The 16,548-nt window shown below is 37.6% G+C and overlaps 1 protein-coding gene across 2 annotated transcripts; it reads left to right on the forward strand.

The window, feature by feature from the left end:
* The first annotated feature begins 1,345 nt into the window (after positions 1-1,345).
* On the forward strand, positions 1,346-15,694 carry LOC139958525 (insulin-like growth factor 2 mRNA-binding protein 2). Of its 2 annotated transcripts, XM_071955642.1 has the most exons (13): positions 1,346-1,673; positions 4,670-4,727; positions 8,714-8,820; positions 9,276-9,388; positions 9,827-9,942; positions 10,133-10,357; positions 10,668-10,787; positions 11,485-11,776; positions 12,576-12,653; positions 12,899-13,018; positions 13,793-13,993; positions 14,485-14,637; positions 14,758-15,694. In XM_071955642.1, exons 1-13 carry the CDS (start codon positions 1,349-1,351, stop codon positions 14,926-14,928), a joined length of 2,079 nt encoding a protein of 692 aa, XP_071811743.1. In that variant the 5' UTR covers positions 1,346-1,348; the 3' UTR covers positions 14,929-15,694. The 2 variants fall into 2 exon arrangements, with proteins under 2 accessions (XP_071811743.1, XP_071811745.1); XM_071955644.1 differs by lacking the exon at positions 12,576-12,653.
* Positions 15,695-16,548: the final 854 nt, after the last annotated feature.

The raw sequence follows: 16,548 nt of genomic DNA on the forward strand, positions 1-16,548 counted from the left end.
ATAAAAGTCTATATAATAGGAAAAGTATCCTCCTACGGTTGAGTGTACATCAAGTTTTTTTTTATAAAAGAGATTGAATAATTGACATATATATCCCTGATACTGGTGTTTCCATGACCCTATACCAGACCTTCTGAGAATTACTACACGGTTTGGTTGGAAAAAAATATATAGAAAACACATACACACACATCGCAAATGGTCAAGAAGGACGTACGAACAGTTATAATCCAAATTCCTACTATAAATGATAACATTATAGAAACAAATAATGCTATTAAATTTCTTCCTAACTTGGACTTTTGTAACCATTGACAGTTTTCGACAGACAAACCAGTTCCTTATTCACAACCTTGAGAAAATAATCTCTTGTGTGTTTTCCATTATTGGAAAAGCTGAAAATTATCAGTGTATGGTTAGTTACATGAATGCCATTGAAATCTTGTTCACCTGAATCAATCAGTTCCCCTCAAACAAAATAATATGACTGACTCCTTCACTAACTATTCCAAAGTAAGAACTGGGGAGGGGGGGGGGGTGATGAGGGGTATGGACCCATGCAGTCTCACCTCATGCACCATAATAATTTCACAGTCATTTCTCTTTCATACATGTATTCAAGTTGCATATGCCTGGATATCACACTACAAGGAAACAAATATCCGAGTGACAATTGTTGTAGCTTTATCGACGCTTCGTCCCTGGACAACCACACCAGGGCTCTGGGCACAGTCTACAGAAAAATCAAATTACTATGGCTGAAATGTTTATTTGTGGTTGAAAGTCGCTAGGAGGGAATAAGTATATGAAGTTGCTGCAACTTCTGGGGCTTCACCTCCAGGAAAGCAGAAATTTTTCTATTTCGCATTTATTCAGTATTACTTCAAATGATACAACAGGATTGAGAAGTTCTTGAAGTACAATGATGTTAAGAATTCAGTATCGATATTTATTCACTGAGGGAAAATTCATCAGCCAATATTATTAAAGGGGACGAAAAATTGTGCAAATAACACAATTTTCAGCACCAAGTTCATCGATTTTGGACACCAGCATCAGGTGCACGAGGCCATCTTACTACTGTTGTGTATCGTTATGAGCCACTAAACTTGCTAATCAGATATTTAACTTTTGATTATGCAACACTTAGCTTTAACTTCTGATCGACCAATGAATGGGTGTTGTATGCAATATTTAATTCATATATGAATATTTAAATCTAAGATTTTCGCCGGTTCTCCGCTCACAAAGCAGATTTGTGATGACGTAATGATATTGACCAATGAACGTCAAATGACGTATTGGAAAAGGCGGGTCAAAAATTCAAGGTATGTATATGAAAAGACGAATGCATTGGCTCGTACACGCTGACATACCTCACACAGCCGAAAACCAGCCGGGATTTTCTGGCCCTCTTTTCCCCCTTTGTAATCAACTCTCCGTTCTCGACCCTTCTTCATACTTTAGGAGAATCTTCGGACGTCGACACAATATAAAAATGAGCAAAGTATATATTGGAAATCTTAGCCTGGAAGTGACCGAAAAGGAGCTCCGAAACCTCTTCGAACAGAAAGCAGGCATCACAGCTCAAGAGATCTCTATGAAAGATGGCTTCGCCTTTGTCGATGTAGAAAACAACGATCTCGTAGAACAAGCAATTGAAAAGTTAAACGGTAAGAATTTTTTTCAGACTATGTGTAATGACTATTGTTTATTTATTTAATAGTATGACGGTAATTATTTTGTTAAGTTTCAGCTCTATCTTGATGTAAAATGTTATGTGATATTGTAGAACACCCATGTGTTATACACATGGTTTTGTGAAGCCCGTATGCATTTACATGTACAGCTTTCAAATAACACGCGGTGAATAGTCCAATGGTGGTAGGCATGTTAATATGGTCACGTTACTCCACGTAAGCCTGCGAATGTGTGTAGTATATGTGCGGATATAGCACGCCCACATATTATTAGTGTACAAACTATTACTACACCACAGTGGTAGTACTAGTACTACACTAGTCAATGGACACTACAAACATATGTAGCGTAGTATGTACCCATTATCGTACGAAACATGTTCAATAAAAATGTCTAAAAAATTGGGTAATAAGCAATAAATTCGTTCATGCTGTTGACATTTTTAAGAAGGAATTTTTAGGTATAATATCGAATTGACCTCCATTGATATGTTAATATAGCCTAACACAATTACCTTAGTTTGCAATGTCAAATGGTAATTGTGTTGGGCCTAGCTTTAAATTTAAAAGAAGCTCAACATACTCGACTACTCGGTGACTAGTACCCAAGAATACAACTGCCGACTAGTGTTAGTTGCGTCATTGTTAATTCACATGCATTTTACTTTTCAAATTTGCACAAATTTTGATACTGTTTCATATTGTTGTATCATTGTTCATCTTTATTTGTAATTGTGGGATTCGTAGAGATCAATGTTCCCTCATTTCTGGTTAGCTGTTGTGCTTATTCACCAAAATGTGTTGACATCATACATCAAAATTCACAGCTTGAGCAAGAAGCTGTTATGGCAGCGAACAATCTTTTATTGGTCTTGGACATTATAATACCTTTATCAGTTGACAGTATTGCGAACAGAGCCAGTGTAGCCACAAATGAAAACACCTATTATATGTGACTATTAAACAAACCACATAAGTTTACACATGAGAAACATTAAACAGTAATAATGCAGCTCTGCTTATTGAAGCTGTATAGCATTACTTAAAGACCAAATATGGAGGCAATTTTTGTTGTTGAGATTTTCCATTAATTTAGGAGTTTACATACCCATAATCAACATGTGTAAAAAATAATCTTCGAAAACCTACTATAACCCATCAAAAACGACCACGAAAATGGACATTTTGGGTAGTCACGTGACATGAACCTCTGGAATGTCTGAAAACAGAGATTGACCCAAAGGAGCCTCTGGTCACCGTGTGACGTCAAAGTTTGTATACCGCGAAAATCAAACGCTGATATAGGCACTGTTTGTACACAGATAGCGAACAATTGTACTGTTTTTGACTTCCAATTTCGAGCGTTTGAAAAGCTGTTAGCTTAAAACAAGAACACATGAAGGTTAACAACAAGTTTTAAGACAATTATAAGAAGAAATTTTAGTTAAATTGCTTATTTTATTAGCAAAATTTCCACTCAAATGGAGGCATCTTTTACATAGCGTAGCGTCAATAGGTCTGTACGGTACAATATACTTACGTAGTACTTACTCGTTTTAATATCCAAAAGTACAAACACAGAAAAAGTATCCTGTCAATAAACAAATTTAGCAGTGAATATCCTAATCCACATTTCTTGTTCAATCCTGGGCGAAAAACTACCGTGACTCTGTGTAATTCCATAGCGTTAGGTCTAGTTGAAACAGGCCTTGACCAGTAACATCCCACAATCACAAGACAGTCACTAACGAAATAAAACGTCCGATCGCTACATACTACCGTTTTTATTCAACTCCTTGGAACATGCAGATGTCGGAATAAACAGAACGGACAATATTACACATGTATCACGAACTCACGATACTGGAATACAACAAAATGAAATAGATAAATCCTAACATGGCTATTTACACATGCTGTGAGCCAACGCCGGCGAGAGTTGTAACTAACTACCGTACATGTACTAACAATGCTATACCCTTGGCACGGTATATATATACGGTCATCTCTTACAGTAAATATATTACTGTCAATTGCGTGATATAATGTTACACGTAAGGACGTCCAGGGCGTGTTTACGGTCAATTTCACATTAGCTATGTCCGACCATGGTCCGACACAGCTATCGACAGTATATAATTTTCACAGAATGAGACATTTGCAGCATACACAGAAGCAGGGTCATGCATGTGGACTCATGGGCATGAGATACTCCGGGTGCTGAAAAATCTTTCCGCGTGGATCTCAAAAAATTGATCCAAAGTCTGCGGCGTTTTACGTCGGTTCTTTTACTCGGAAATCTAAAAAAGCTGATGCTTTTGTTGGATGAGGTATAACTGCAACCTCCAACAACACAGAATTGTGGCATTTTGAGGAAAAAGGAGTAATATCGTTGATGTTTTTGGCAGCTCAAGTATACGACTTTACACACTAAAAGTATAGTTGTGAGTGAGGTATACAAACGTTGACGTCACATGGTCACCTGATGTCTTAGGAATGTTTCAGGAATGTCTGAAATAGAAGCTGACTTTTCGTCCCATTTTTCACGTATTTAACGTCCGAAATTGGTAAAGTTAATTACAGCAATGTAATTGGAGTCAGTTAAGGATTACATACATGAAAAATGGTGGGATTTTATGTTCATCGAAAAGTCTCCATAGTTGGTCTTTAACTGATTGGTAACTAGGATGCTATTACAGAGATTTCATTCTCAGTAGGAAATAACATTTTTTGAATGGTTTCAATAGTTTTGCATTCCTTGCACTCTTTGTACACAAGTGGTTTACACAGGTCCCATGCATTGGCAAGGTTTGTTTTACTGTGTGGAGACTGATCTATGTACAGTACATATCATAATAATGTTTGGACGTTTTGTCACATTTAATTTTCATGAATAAGCTCATCCATCGGAAACTACCATAGCAATCTGAGCATTTATAGAATTTTGTATCGTTTCATTTTTTCCTCAGAATTGAATTTGCTGGGCTCAGTTATCAGTGTGCAACCCTCCCTGCAAAAGAAGAAAAAGTAAGTGTTGATAACTGCTTTTGTGCATCTGTCAATTTGCACACATTGACCAATCCACCTGTTTACCATTGAAAGGATGGGAATAATGTCCACAGAAGCATTTGTGGTATGTGTGTGGGATTCACTAGAAAAGCAAAATAAGTACTGTACAGAATCAATGGCATGTACAAAATAATATTCTGCCAGTTACATCAAAAGCCCTCTTTAACATAATTTAAGCAACTTTTCCCAATTTGAGGTTTGACCTTGGTGACTTGTGCTTGTTCCCAAACTGTCAGGCCAGACACAGTTGCTGTTGCTGGTGGTGTTTAGACTCTCATTTTCACATGTTCTTCATGTGTTATTGCCCCAGGCTTCTAACGCAAGATTCATTCAGTGGTTCTGGTGTTTGCTTCTGTGGTATTTAAAAAAAAGTTGGACAATTTTGTAGCATGCAGCTTTAGCCCTGCGTAACTTTGTAAATATTTGTTTAAATTTTGTGCACAATGAAGGTCAAATAAGGGTTCCATATAGCCCTTGTTTTTCTCATCATTTGGCCTGTCAAGCCTCCATATAGTAGTCCATAAAAACTACAGATTACTTACCCAAATATTTTGGTATTTGCAGTAAACTGTGTCCAAAGAGAGCCACACTTAACATTCCTTAGAATATTTCTGTGCATTTTTATGATCATTTGCATCATGCTTATAGGTCACTCTGGTGTTTACCCAAACATCTTTTGCCATGGTTGTTTTATGTTTACTTTTTTTGCATGAACCTGTGTTTTTTTTTTTCTACCCTCAAGATCAAAATATCCGTTTGCATTTGCCAAAGGGAAATTCTTCTGAACATATAACTCTGATCTCATTGAATCGGGTCCTATGCATATTTGCACAATCACACACTGAAAATTTAACAGTGTTGTTGACATAGGAATGATCGCAATGATCTGGTATCGCACAGAGCTTAGTGAGAATACAGAATAACAGAATGGGCAAATTGCTACACAATGTGTAAAGATTTATAGTAGTTTTTGTACAACACAGTAGAACCATATAATGTTCAGTATTTTATGCAAAATGCTAACACAAACTTCTGCACAGAAGACAAACACTAGATTGCTGTAAGTGTTCATTAGAATACAGAAGTAACATACAATGGCTCAATAAGCTGGTATGTGAAGACTTTTAGGAAACTTCCATTAAACATTTTTGACCCTGGTATTTTCTTTTTCCACTTTGAGAAACATATGAAACTATTTGTATTGCTGTTTGCCAAGTGTTCTAGGGAGTTACCCTAACAAATTGTGTAGTATGTTATTGATTAGAATTAATTGGTTGAATTAGGATCAGTAATAATCATTTCCCAAAATGAAAATTCAATTTTTAGGTTGTCAATCATTTTACCCTACTGTACATCTGTACTACTTTCAAATGGCAACTGACTTGAATATAATTTTAAGCTATTGATGTATTGCAGTCTACTGTTTTGATAACTTGATGTTCTACAGCACGTAAATGATACATTTTTTTGCAAAGAGCTTCCTAGTTCCCAACCCCCTTCTCCCCATCCTCCTCCCATCTCCATCCCCTCTCCTTGCCCTCTCCTACCCCTCCCCCTCACTCCCAGTAAAAAAGTGTTCCACTGTAGAACCTTGTTCTTGAAATTGTAATGCCATGTCGTAGCTGTTTAACAGGCTTCTTTCAACAAGAGTTTGTTAAATGCCAATGAAAATGTTGACTGTCGGACAAAACATTTAGTGCCTTAAATATTTAAGAATGCATCGATTCAACTTGAGACGTGACTTGTCAAAAGAATCTGATCGCCTGTGAAACCTTTTTTTTGTGGTGGAATTGTCATATGGTCCAGTTACCTGCTTTTGCAGAATTGTTCTTTTAGATTCAGTGCCTTTAAAGTTTAAGGCTTTAAAGTTATTTGGTAGGATACTTGGATGCCAGCTGAAAATCTGATTACAGCCATTCCATGGAAATACTGTTAGCTGGTATGACACAATGCACCCTTTGTTACTTTCACAGTGGAAATGAAACCTGGACTATGGATTGATATCTTCCAGACTCACTGATTGGTAACCTACAGTCAGCCAGATGATCATGTTGTTTGGATAATATATGGCCAGGCCATGATAGCAAAATTTAGTTTCCAGTTTTATCCTCTTACAGGATGCTCATCAGTCTCACTCATTGTTCACCTTGACTGTGTCCAATGGAGTGACATGTTGAATTATGTAAGGACATTTAGCAAGTCAGGGAGAGAACTTTCAGCTGGAAGCAATCTCTCCAGGAAAGGGGTCAAAAAGGTCATTGAAAGGCACCCAAACATCCTTTGGACCAGACAGGAAAGAATGTGCTATATTTAGGCACTAAAATTATGCCACTTGCTGGTCTTGTCTGGATTTTTGGGCAACACTACAGAACTGTTATAATGTATAAAGGGATCATTCATGCTGAGATTAAAAGGGCTGATTGTTGTGGGTGTATATATGACACACATTTATACATGTATGGTGTAGGGAAAAGAGGGTGGGAAGTCAATGTTCAGGCGACTTTTTGGGAGAAATTTTTTACATTTAGCAGGAATGGTAAGATGCTTCTATGGCATTAGCAGTACATTTAAGATTTGAATAGTTGTGGGAACCTTTCCAAACATTTCCTTCCGTTTTGTGACGTATATACACTTGACATGATCTGTAGAGACTACTGTACTAAGATCTGTTTCTACTGTTGTAGCTGATTTGTACTGCAATGCTGCACTTGTACTGTGTATATCAACAACTGTACATTATATAGTGTCTGTAATATCCCACAGTTGCTAATAAGCAGACACCCTTTGCTTTATTCATTCTCAATAAAAAGTCAACAATGAGAGATATACTTAGGGATGGTACGTAACAAACGCACAAAACATTCTTGGTTAAATTTATATCATTAATTACAATTTCTGGTACTGGTATTAATGGTTTGGATGAGTTAGTAGTTTCACTGTTAGCTTCCCTGATGTCCATCACCAATAACTTTGCCAGTATATTATACTATCTAGTATCATACAGAGTCTTTACTGCATCAGTACATTGCAACAGAGAATCAGGTCATTTCATGTAGGATCTTACACATACAGCCTGCACACCATTGCACAGTGTAAATCTAAACCTCAACAGAAGCTATTTTAATCAAGAGAGATAGTTGAAACAGACTGATGGCACATCTTACAGTCCGAGACAAAAACCAGAGATACCAAGTATTCAACTTGTGCTCTTTGTTCAGGGTTTAGACAACAACTTACTGTACACCTAAGTAATGCTGTCCTGTTGTTCCCATAGTTGAAAGCAAACAGTCCCAAAAATAAGAACCAATTGTTGATCTGGGTAATCCTTGTGAAGTTGGTAATTATGGAGGGGTTGGGAAGATTGGATTGGTCACTGCCATAATTAAAAGTGTTATAGCCTCAATTCCTGTGGTACAGAATAGTAACTGCTGAGAACCAAAAAAAAAAAATTGTTTACAGTTAATGCAGTAGCATTTAAGCAAATTACTTATTGAATTATTATCATAGACGTCATTGAACTTTTTTCATGCCCATATCTGTGTTTTGTGGTTTCGTCGGTCTAGACTTTTTGTCTGATTTGTGAGCACTCATGATGATGACTTGATCAGATGGTGTACATGCAATATAGTCCCTAAAGTGCATTTTGCTATTGGCAAAAAACACTTCATCGAACAATGGAAAACACACTCAGCATCTACTAGCGTTTTCAGAGAAACTTTCTGTGTAAGCAGCTCCGCTCCCTGTTGGAAAGTTAATCAGTAACAGTGGCATCCCTGGTACTAAAGCAGTGCGTTGATGAAGATGTAAGCTGGGGAAAGGGTTGGGGGAGCAGGTGGGGGGGGGGGAGGGTTAGGTAGAAGGTGGATATGGTGAAGAGTTGCTCCTGCTACAGAGTTTGTATCACCAAGGTAATATTACAGACTCTGTCATTTGTGTCATTACAGACCTCGTTCTAGTGCCATCATAGTGCACAACATTCCACCATCTGTTGATGTCAGTGTTATTGAGACTCTTCTGGACAGTGTGGGTGAAGTGTTGAGCTGCAATAAAGGTAAGAGAATTCTGTAATGCTTTTAAGTGTTCTTTTCCCAGTCATGACCAATGAGTGTAATGATGTATTTTGAGGTTAGTGCAGATCTGAACTGTGTATATGTATGGTGAAGCATTCATCTTGGGAGGAAGAGGTGATAGTGGGGTTACTGATATGTTCAAAGGTGTTTTATTGTTTGTTTGTAGTTTTTGTTAACATTTTCATTTTAGGCTAATATCCCAGGATGATGGTTAAGATGTCCTATATGTGTTAATAGTTATTGGTTGTGCTACCAGGCACATCCAGGTCTTGGGTTAAGTGATAGACTATTGTTTTCTAATGTTTCATTAACTCCATTGATAATAATGCCAGCTTTCAACAATTCAAAATTGTATCACAAAATAATGTACTTCATTGTGCATAGTATAAAATCAGGAGGAATATGAAATGAGGAATTGTTCTGTCTTGTTATTCAGGCCGTGAAGGGGAGAATGGCTACTCAGTCCAAGTGAGATTCAGCTCCCCAGAGGAAGCTCGAAAGGCGATAGAAGAACTGAATAAACATGAACTGGAGGGTAACACTTTACGGGTAAGTTCTAAAACATCAGGGATGCTAACACTCTGGGCTAGTTCTCAGTAGGACCATTTCAATGACTGTTGATATGAAATCTCTGGAAGGCAATCCCTTATTATGACTCACTAGTAATCAATATCCTGCATGGCTGTCACTTGGTATTACTTAGTGTGTGATGACTGTATGGAGCCCTGCCGAACTGATGGCAAGTCTTTTGGTATGTTACAGAAAGATGCCAGGCTACACAATCATTCTGACAAGAAATCTCAGTCCACATTGACAATTGAAGTTGACTACAATGGTGATAACCTGTGGATATTGCATATGTTCTCAGCTGCTGTTGTCACTGCTGGAGGTCAGAGGTCATTTGAGGTTGCCACTGGCTAAACCATGAATAACTTATAAGCACACCTATTCAACAGGTACAGTAACAATTTATTTTTTTCATTTCAGGTAAAATACAGGAACCCAGCTGGCCGTAATGGTCGCAATCCCAGACAAAATTATGGTGGTCCAGGTGGGAACAGGGAACAGGGTTCACTTCCTCCAGACTTTGACTTTCCTGTCAGGTAAGTCTTATGTGGTGGTTTAATAGGCCCACAGCTTGAATGAGCTGATTATCTTTCATTTGTGTAAATCCATTAAGTTGAAATATTTATGGTAACTCCTCCTTACTAGTGTTACATGGCAACCAAGTAAGTCCAAACAATACATGGATTTCTCTGAATTTAATGATGTGTTTTTTTGGAATTGATTCAGGTTGCTGGTTCCCAGTGACGCAGTCGGTGCCATAATTGGTAAGGGCGGTGAAACAATCCGTAAGATCACCGAAGATACGAATGCTAAGGTCGACATCCACCGACGTGAGAACCCTGGTTCCACTGAGAAAGCTGTCACGCTCAATGGCCGTCCCAGTGAAATAAATGCTGCTGTTAGACGAATCATTGAAATTATGGTGGAAGAAGCCCAGAAGAAAGAGAAATCGTAAGTACTGGATGAGAAGATAGGAACTGTATAAAAGCACGTTTTGTACTATTTGTATGTGTATTGCATCTTGTATTAAATAAAGGTTTTCACATGATATCCATTGTTGGATGTGAAGACTGCATGTGATTAAATTCACATCCTTCTTTGTTGGTACCGATGGTGACGTTTGTTTTGTAATCATGGCTCTGTCAGCTCTGCAGCAAGTATAACCTAGATAAAAGGAGACTTTGCTTAAACTCAGTTATGCATACTTTGGTCTACATTTTCATATGATTAAATTACTCTTCTTTTCTATCTTTTTTTGTAGGGAGGAAATTCCCTTGAAGATACTGGTGCATAACAATCTAGTTGGAAGACTAATTGGAAGAGGGGGAAAATCTCTGAAACAAATCATGGAAGGCAGTAAGGCTAAAGTCACTGTTTCTCCGTAAGTACAGTCGAAAACCAATTGTTCATTTCCACACAGCCTGGTACATAATAGATCATCTGTGTAAAATGCCTAGGGATCATCACACCTTATCTTGACTAATCATGACTGATCATGACTAATTATGACTTACAATGCCCTGATCTTGGCTAATCATGACAGGTCGAGATGGGTACAGAGATCTTCATCAGAAGCCATATGGGGTTGGGGGGTAGCGGGAGGTGGGATTTGGGGCAGGTTGTCGTCTGGTGTTAATTGTGGATCACTGTGTATTGGTTAATGTTCAGGAAAGTGTCCTTTTTCGGAAAGTTGTTTCAATGTGATAGTAGGAGCTAGCAAAAGCACCACAAGGTTACTCGTCAAAGTGGTGTAATGTCATAGTCCAATACTGGATACCTCTGCAATCTGGCCTTTATTAATCTTCAACAAATATATTTAAGTTAGTCATTTATTGACCCCCTCTTGAAAAGTGTTGTAGTCTGTTTTGTCAAGTTCAAATACATAGCTGTAGTCTTACTGTTTAAATGTTTTCCATCTTTCAAACCTGGTTTTAGAAGCTTCATTTTAGATGGACAGAACATGTCTTCTCCTCCTTGATTAAAAGAACTCTCACTTTTGTGATGTCAATTTTCAATAATCTGAGGTCTGTTTTGTTTGATGATATATATTTATATTTCTGCTCTCTTTGGTTCTAAAGGTTCCATGAATTGACTGTCTATAACCCTGAACGTACCGTATGTGTTTATGGCTCAACCGAACAGTGTTCAAAGGCAGAGGAACAAATCACCAGTAAACTCAGGAAAGCCTATGAGAACTTCTTGCAGACTGTCCAACCACATCAGCCTAACATGTTCCCAGGACTTAACCATATGTCTTCAGGACTTAACCATATGGGGTCGTCAATGTTCCCTAGTCAGGAATATTCACCTAACATGAACCCATACCAGCCACCAGGGTACATGAACGGCAATGGCAGTGGTCCAATGGGGGTAAGCAAATATTTGGTTAAGGTCTTGAACTTGGTTATTGTATTAACTTGATCTTGCTCAAGAGAGAGCATGCAGGAAAAAAACAGAACGAACATGCATAGGTCAAAAAGAAATTTTGCATAGGAAATTTATATAGGAATCATTGGCATACAAAAGTTACCTTGTTCATGCAAAATGAAGTAAAATGTTTTCTTTAAGGGTTGCCACAAATAAAGTATTGACTCTTGGTCTATTATATAGCTCTAAAAATATTGCATACAAGATTAAGGGTCAGAGTAGTAACTATTGGATTAACCTACAGGTGCAGTATTTTGCAATGCTATACCATTGTATTATGCCATTCTTGAATTGCTACAGTGTTGTTTGTGTTGTGAATGCCGCCGGTGTTGGATCTGAACGAGTTCAGTTGGCCGATGACAATCATTGATTTCCGATGGTTGCTTTCCTGTGAAGTGGCTTGGAGAAGTATATGTGTCAATGTATACACGTCAAGGTTTGTGAATGAGCTTGATGGAAATGGTTGACTGACTTGAAATGGTTGACTGACTTGAAATTTGACCTTTCACATTGTTAATGTTTCTCTATGAACAACTTTTGATCCTTAGCTTGTTATTCATGACATTGGGGTAGAGTGTGGGGCATTCCTAAGGGCAACTTTCCCTTGGAATTATTATCAGAAATCCCCAAAAATGAGGAAAAACTCAATACAAATAGGTAGAGAGTAAGGATTGGTGATTTAAAGAAAAGTACAAACTTTTCATGTTTGGTCAAAAACCTTACTTTTTATTTTCACTTACAGCCAGGACATTTGCCTGGATTGTACTATCCTACACCCCCAGGAGGTTATAATGGTCCACCTAATGCCATGCAAAACCCGGTGAGTCTTCAACCCACCAAGAATTGAAATAGTTGATAATAGCTGAGCAGAAGCAATCAATGCATGTCTTATGCAGATTGGTAATCAAAACATTGTCTGTCCATGTTTGTACACTGTTTTGCCACAGTGCCATTGCCTCTAAGCCCTCCCTCCCTTTGTATGCATTTCAAATTTTTTGTGAAGAAATGCTGATTTTACTGTTGTCATAATGAGCTTGTTTGTCATTTCCATTTTTTTCTTTAAAGCAAAACTCAACCTCTGAAACTGTGCATTTGTACATCCCAAAAGAGTCTGTGGGTCCAATCATTGGTCTCAGCGGTGAGAATATCCGTATTTCAGCCAAAAGAGCAAATGCTTCCATTAAGGTGAGTACTTTGAATGTAGAGTTAGACCAGGTTACTGGTTACCAGGACTGGTAACTGGGAGAAATATAGCCAACTGAGGTGCTAATTTAAGTTTTAAAGAAATGTTGACAAAATGCAGATTATTATCCTCTCACCAAGTGCGGAGATCTTCATTGTCTTTGGTGCGGTAGTAATAGATAGATTCCCAGCCCATCGTGATAGATTCCCAGTCCATCGTGATAGATTCCCAGTCCATCGTGATAGATTCCCAGCCCATCGTGAAAGATTCCCAGCCCATTGTGATAGATTCCCAGTCCATGGTGGACATTCAATTTCATCAACGGGTAATCATTTATCCAGTATCGCATTTCAAAGATGCATAGCAGTTTTTTATATTTTACATAGAAACCATGGCATTCCCATGGGAGATTAAAACATGGGAGATTAAAGCATGGGAGATTAAAACATGGGAGATTAAAGCATGGGAGATAAAAGCATGGGAGATGAAAGCATGGGAGATTAAAGATCAGAGCCTTCAGAACTGCTACACTAAAATTTGGAATGCTAAATCATTCCCTGATGCAAGTTACAGTGTATTGCAGTCATGCACTCGCACTACAACCTGAGGTGTTACTATCAAGCTAACGAATTCTGTTAAATAAGGAATGCTATAATTGGTGTAAACACGATAGTTTTTTGCATTCACTCTGGTGAGGTCAATGTTACCTTTCTTTGTTCTTGACATTATTTTTTTATGATTATTTTTTATGATTTTATTTTCCCTCCTTCATACAGATCTCAGAGGCAGAGAGTGAAACTGCAACAGAACGTCAAGTGGTGATTAAGGGTACCCCTGAATCCCAATACAAGGCCCAGTATGACATCTTTGAAAAGATTCGCCGGGAGCGGCTCTTCAAGGACAGAGAATTTTTGCGCTCGGAAATATTGGTACCCAAGTCTCTGGTTGGGCGTATCATTGGAAGAGGCGGTGTAAGAGTAAGTGACACATGTATTTCAATTTGGCATTGTAGATGAGTTGCTGCAGTTAGCATGTTTGCAATGTCACAGTCCAGTTACTTGCTTTAACCAAAATAAATGTTACTTGTTTGTCAAAGATGCTGTGGAATCTGCTATGATATTAAGGAACCAGAGAGAAATATAGCATAGGGCAAAAGCCAGACAAGGTTGATTAAACAATACGCAGTATCGGCTAGTTGGTTGCACAAGTGTCCGTTTGCCTGATAAATGTAATATAGGATGAAACTTGACCTTTGATCCACCCATTCAGAACCTCTAGTCTAGATCAATATAATGAACATAAGGTTACAAGTTTTGATTCTGAGAAAGGAAGTACAGAAAGGTATGAAATTACAGAAGATCCTGAAAAATTGAAGAAGATCCTGCTAGGATCGAAACGTCAGGCCAACTTACTTTTACACAAAGGTATGAAATTACTATGAAATGGTATCTTGTCCTTCTGCGTGTAGGTCCGTGAGCTACAACGTGTGACAGGTGCTTCCATAGATGTACCCCCCAGTAACCCCATGGAGGAGAACGGGGGCGGTGACAATAAGGGAGGAGGAAACCAAGAAGAAGAAGAAGTGCTGGTAACCATCGAAGGACCGTTTTTTGCCATCCAGGTATTTACATGTTGCTTACACAGTTTGTTTCGGTCGAAAGTACTTTTAATACAAGTTGGATTACATTCTCGTGGTAGTAAATAAAGGAATAAAAGTTACACTTCCATTTTCTTCTTCCAGTCTGCACAACTCCAGATTCGTAAGCTCCGCAACGACGTGATGGAGAGACAGACTATGCATAACTACAACCGTAACGTGCGAGGCTACCGCATGGGTCGTGGGGGTAGGGGAGGAGGAAGAAGACCCCCTAATGGACGTGGGAACCACGATGGGGGTCCCATGGATCAGTAAGGAGAAATGACCTCTGAAGGACAGTGGCTGATCATATTCTTTGTCAGGGATTAAATGCTTAAAAACAGATTTACAAATCAATGAGGCATATCAAAATGGGTTTATTAGACAGATGAGTAAAATTGTGAGTAATAATACTTATTTGAAAAAAAATGTTGAATTTAAAAAAAAAACCTCAATGGAAAAGAGGTTTTATTCAGGGCATTTACTAGGACTGCTGCACTAGAAAGCGTGGTTCGAGTTTTTTTTTTTTTTTCAATAAAAGGTAGGGTTTTTCTTTTTTCTTACATCATAATACAGGGATAGGGTTAAGCTTACGGGTTGGTACAAGGCCTAAAGCAAAACTGCCATTTTTGTTTTGTAATACTTGAAAGGGCTTTTAAGCTATTTGGTGGAAATTTGTCATGGGCACTTGGACTCATCAGCCAGGACGCTGTGACCACAACAGCTTCCATTTCCAAAGCCCATCAATTGTGTAATTTGAAAGACATTGTGTGAAGAGCATTGAGATAATTGACTTGAATACATTCCAGCACTATGAAGCTCTGGGAGTTATAACTAAGTTAAAGAAAAATGTGTAAGGCAAAAAAAATAGTAAAACCTTCTTTAAAGAGATAAAAAAAAAAATAGTGAAAGAAAGAAGAAAAATAGTAAGGAGAGTAGGAACGAGAAAATAAGATAATGTTAAAAAATAGCAAAATAAAGAAAAAAACAAAAAGGAAACAATTTATATTTGTGAGACCCCCGAACGAAAACAAAATTGAGAGATTTTATATTTTGTTACTTTTTTCATTTTGTATTTTTTCTTGTTCAATGAAACATTTTGGAACAGTAAATAGAGAAGGAATAAAAATTTGGTGTTACAGACAGATACCAGAGATATTGTTTCGATTTCTTGATATGGATTACAAAGAAGAAAAAGAAAAAAAAGTGTGAATTTGAGCACTATAGAATTATCCCCTCTCGTTGTTGATGGAAAAAAAAGTAAACTAAAAAAATGAAAACATACTTAAAACATACTCCCTATGTTATTAAGGCTGCCAACATATTTCTCAGTTTTTTTATCTCTTTGCAATTTAACTACAGTGGAAGTTGATTCTGGAACTTGTCTTTTCAATGTATTACAGGCTAGTCAAAAAAATTATATATCATGGCAGGAGCATTGGCTCATTCTCTCCTCTTGTGCTTCTGATGGAGCACTAGGCTCTGAGAAGATACATATTTTGTGTTATTGTTCGTCAAAATATAAAAAAGTGACAAAAAAATTAATTAAAAATGAATAAAATGGAAGTAAAGCATCTAGCAAAGTATTCTTCGTGGAAGATGACATTTGACGGCAATCTTTGATATAAAATCCTGCTATTCTTCTTCAGACTTGGAGGAGGGAGGACGGATAAAATCATCCATTTCATCATAGAATACTTCCTAGTGTGACATGTAATATATCTTTGTGTAAAATTAAATACACATATCTTTGTGTCTGTCTGCTTCAAAACTTAACTTACTGGGATAATCAGCTCAAATTTTGAGTGAATCAATAACAATAGGTTTAAAAAAAAATGATAAAAAAAATTATGTGTTAGAATTGGGACAAATTGACTGCTCTCAATATTCTGCGGC

This window comes from Apostichopus japonicus, chromosome 18, assembly GCF_037975245.1.
Source record: "Apostichopus japonicus isolate 1M-3 chromosome 18, ASM3797524v1, whole genome shotgun sequence".
NCBI classification, from domain to species: Eukaryota; Metazoa; Echinodermata; class Holothuroidea; order Aspidochirotida; family Stichopodidae; genus Apostichopus; species Apostichopus japonicus.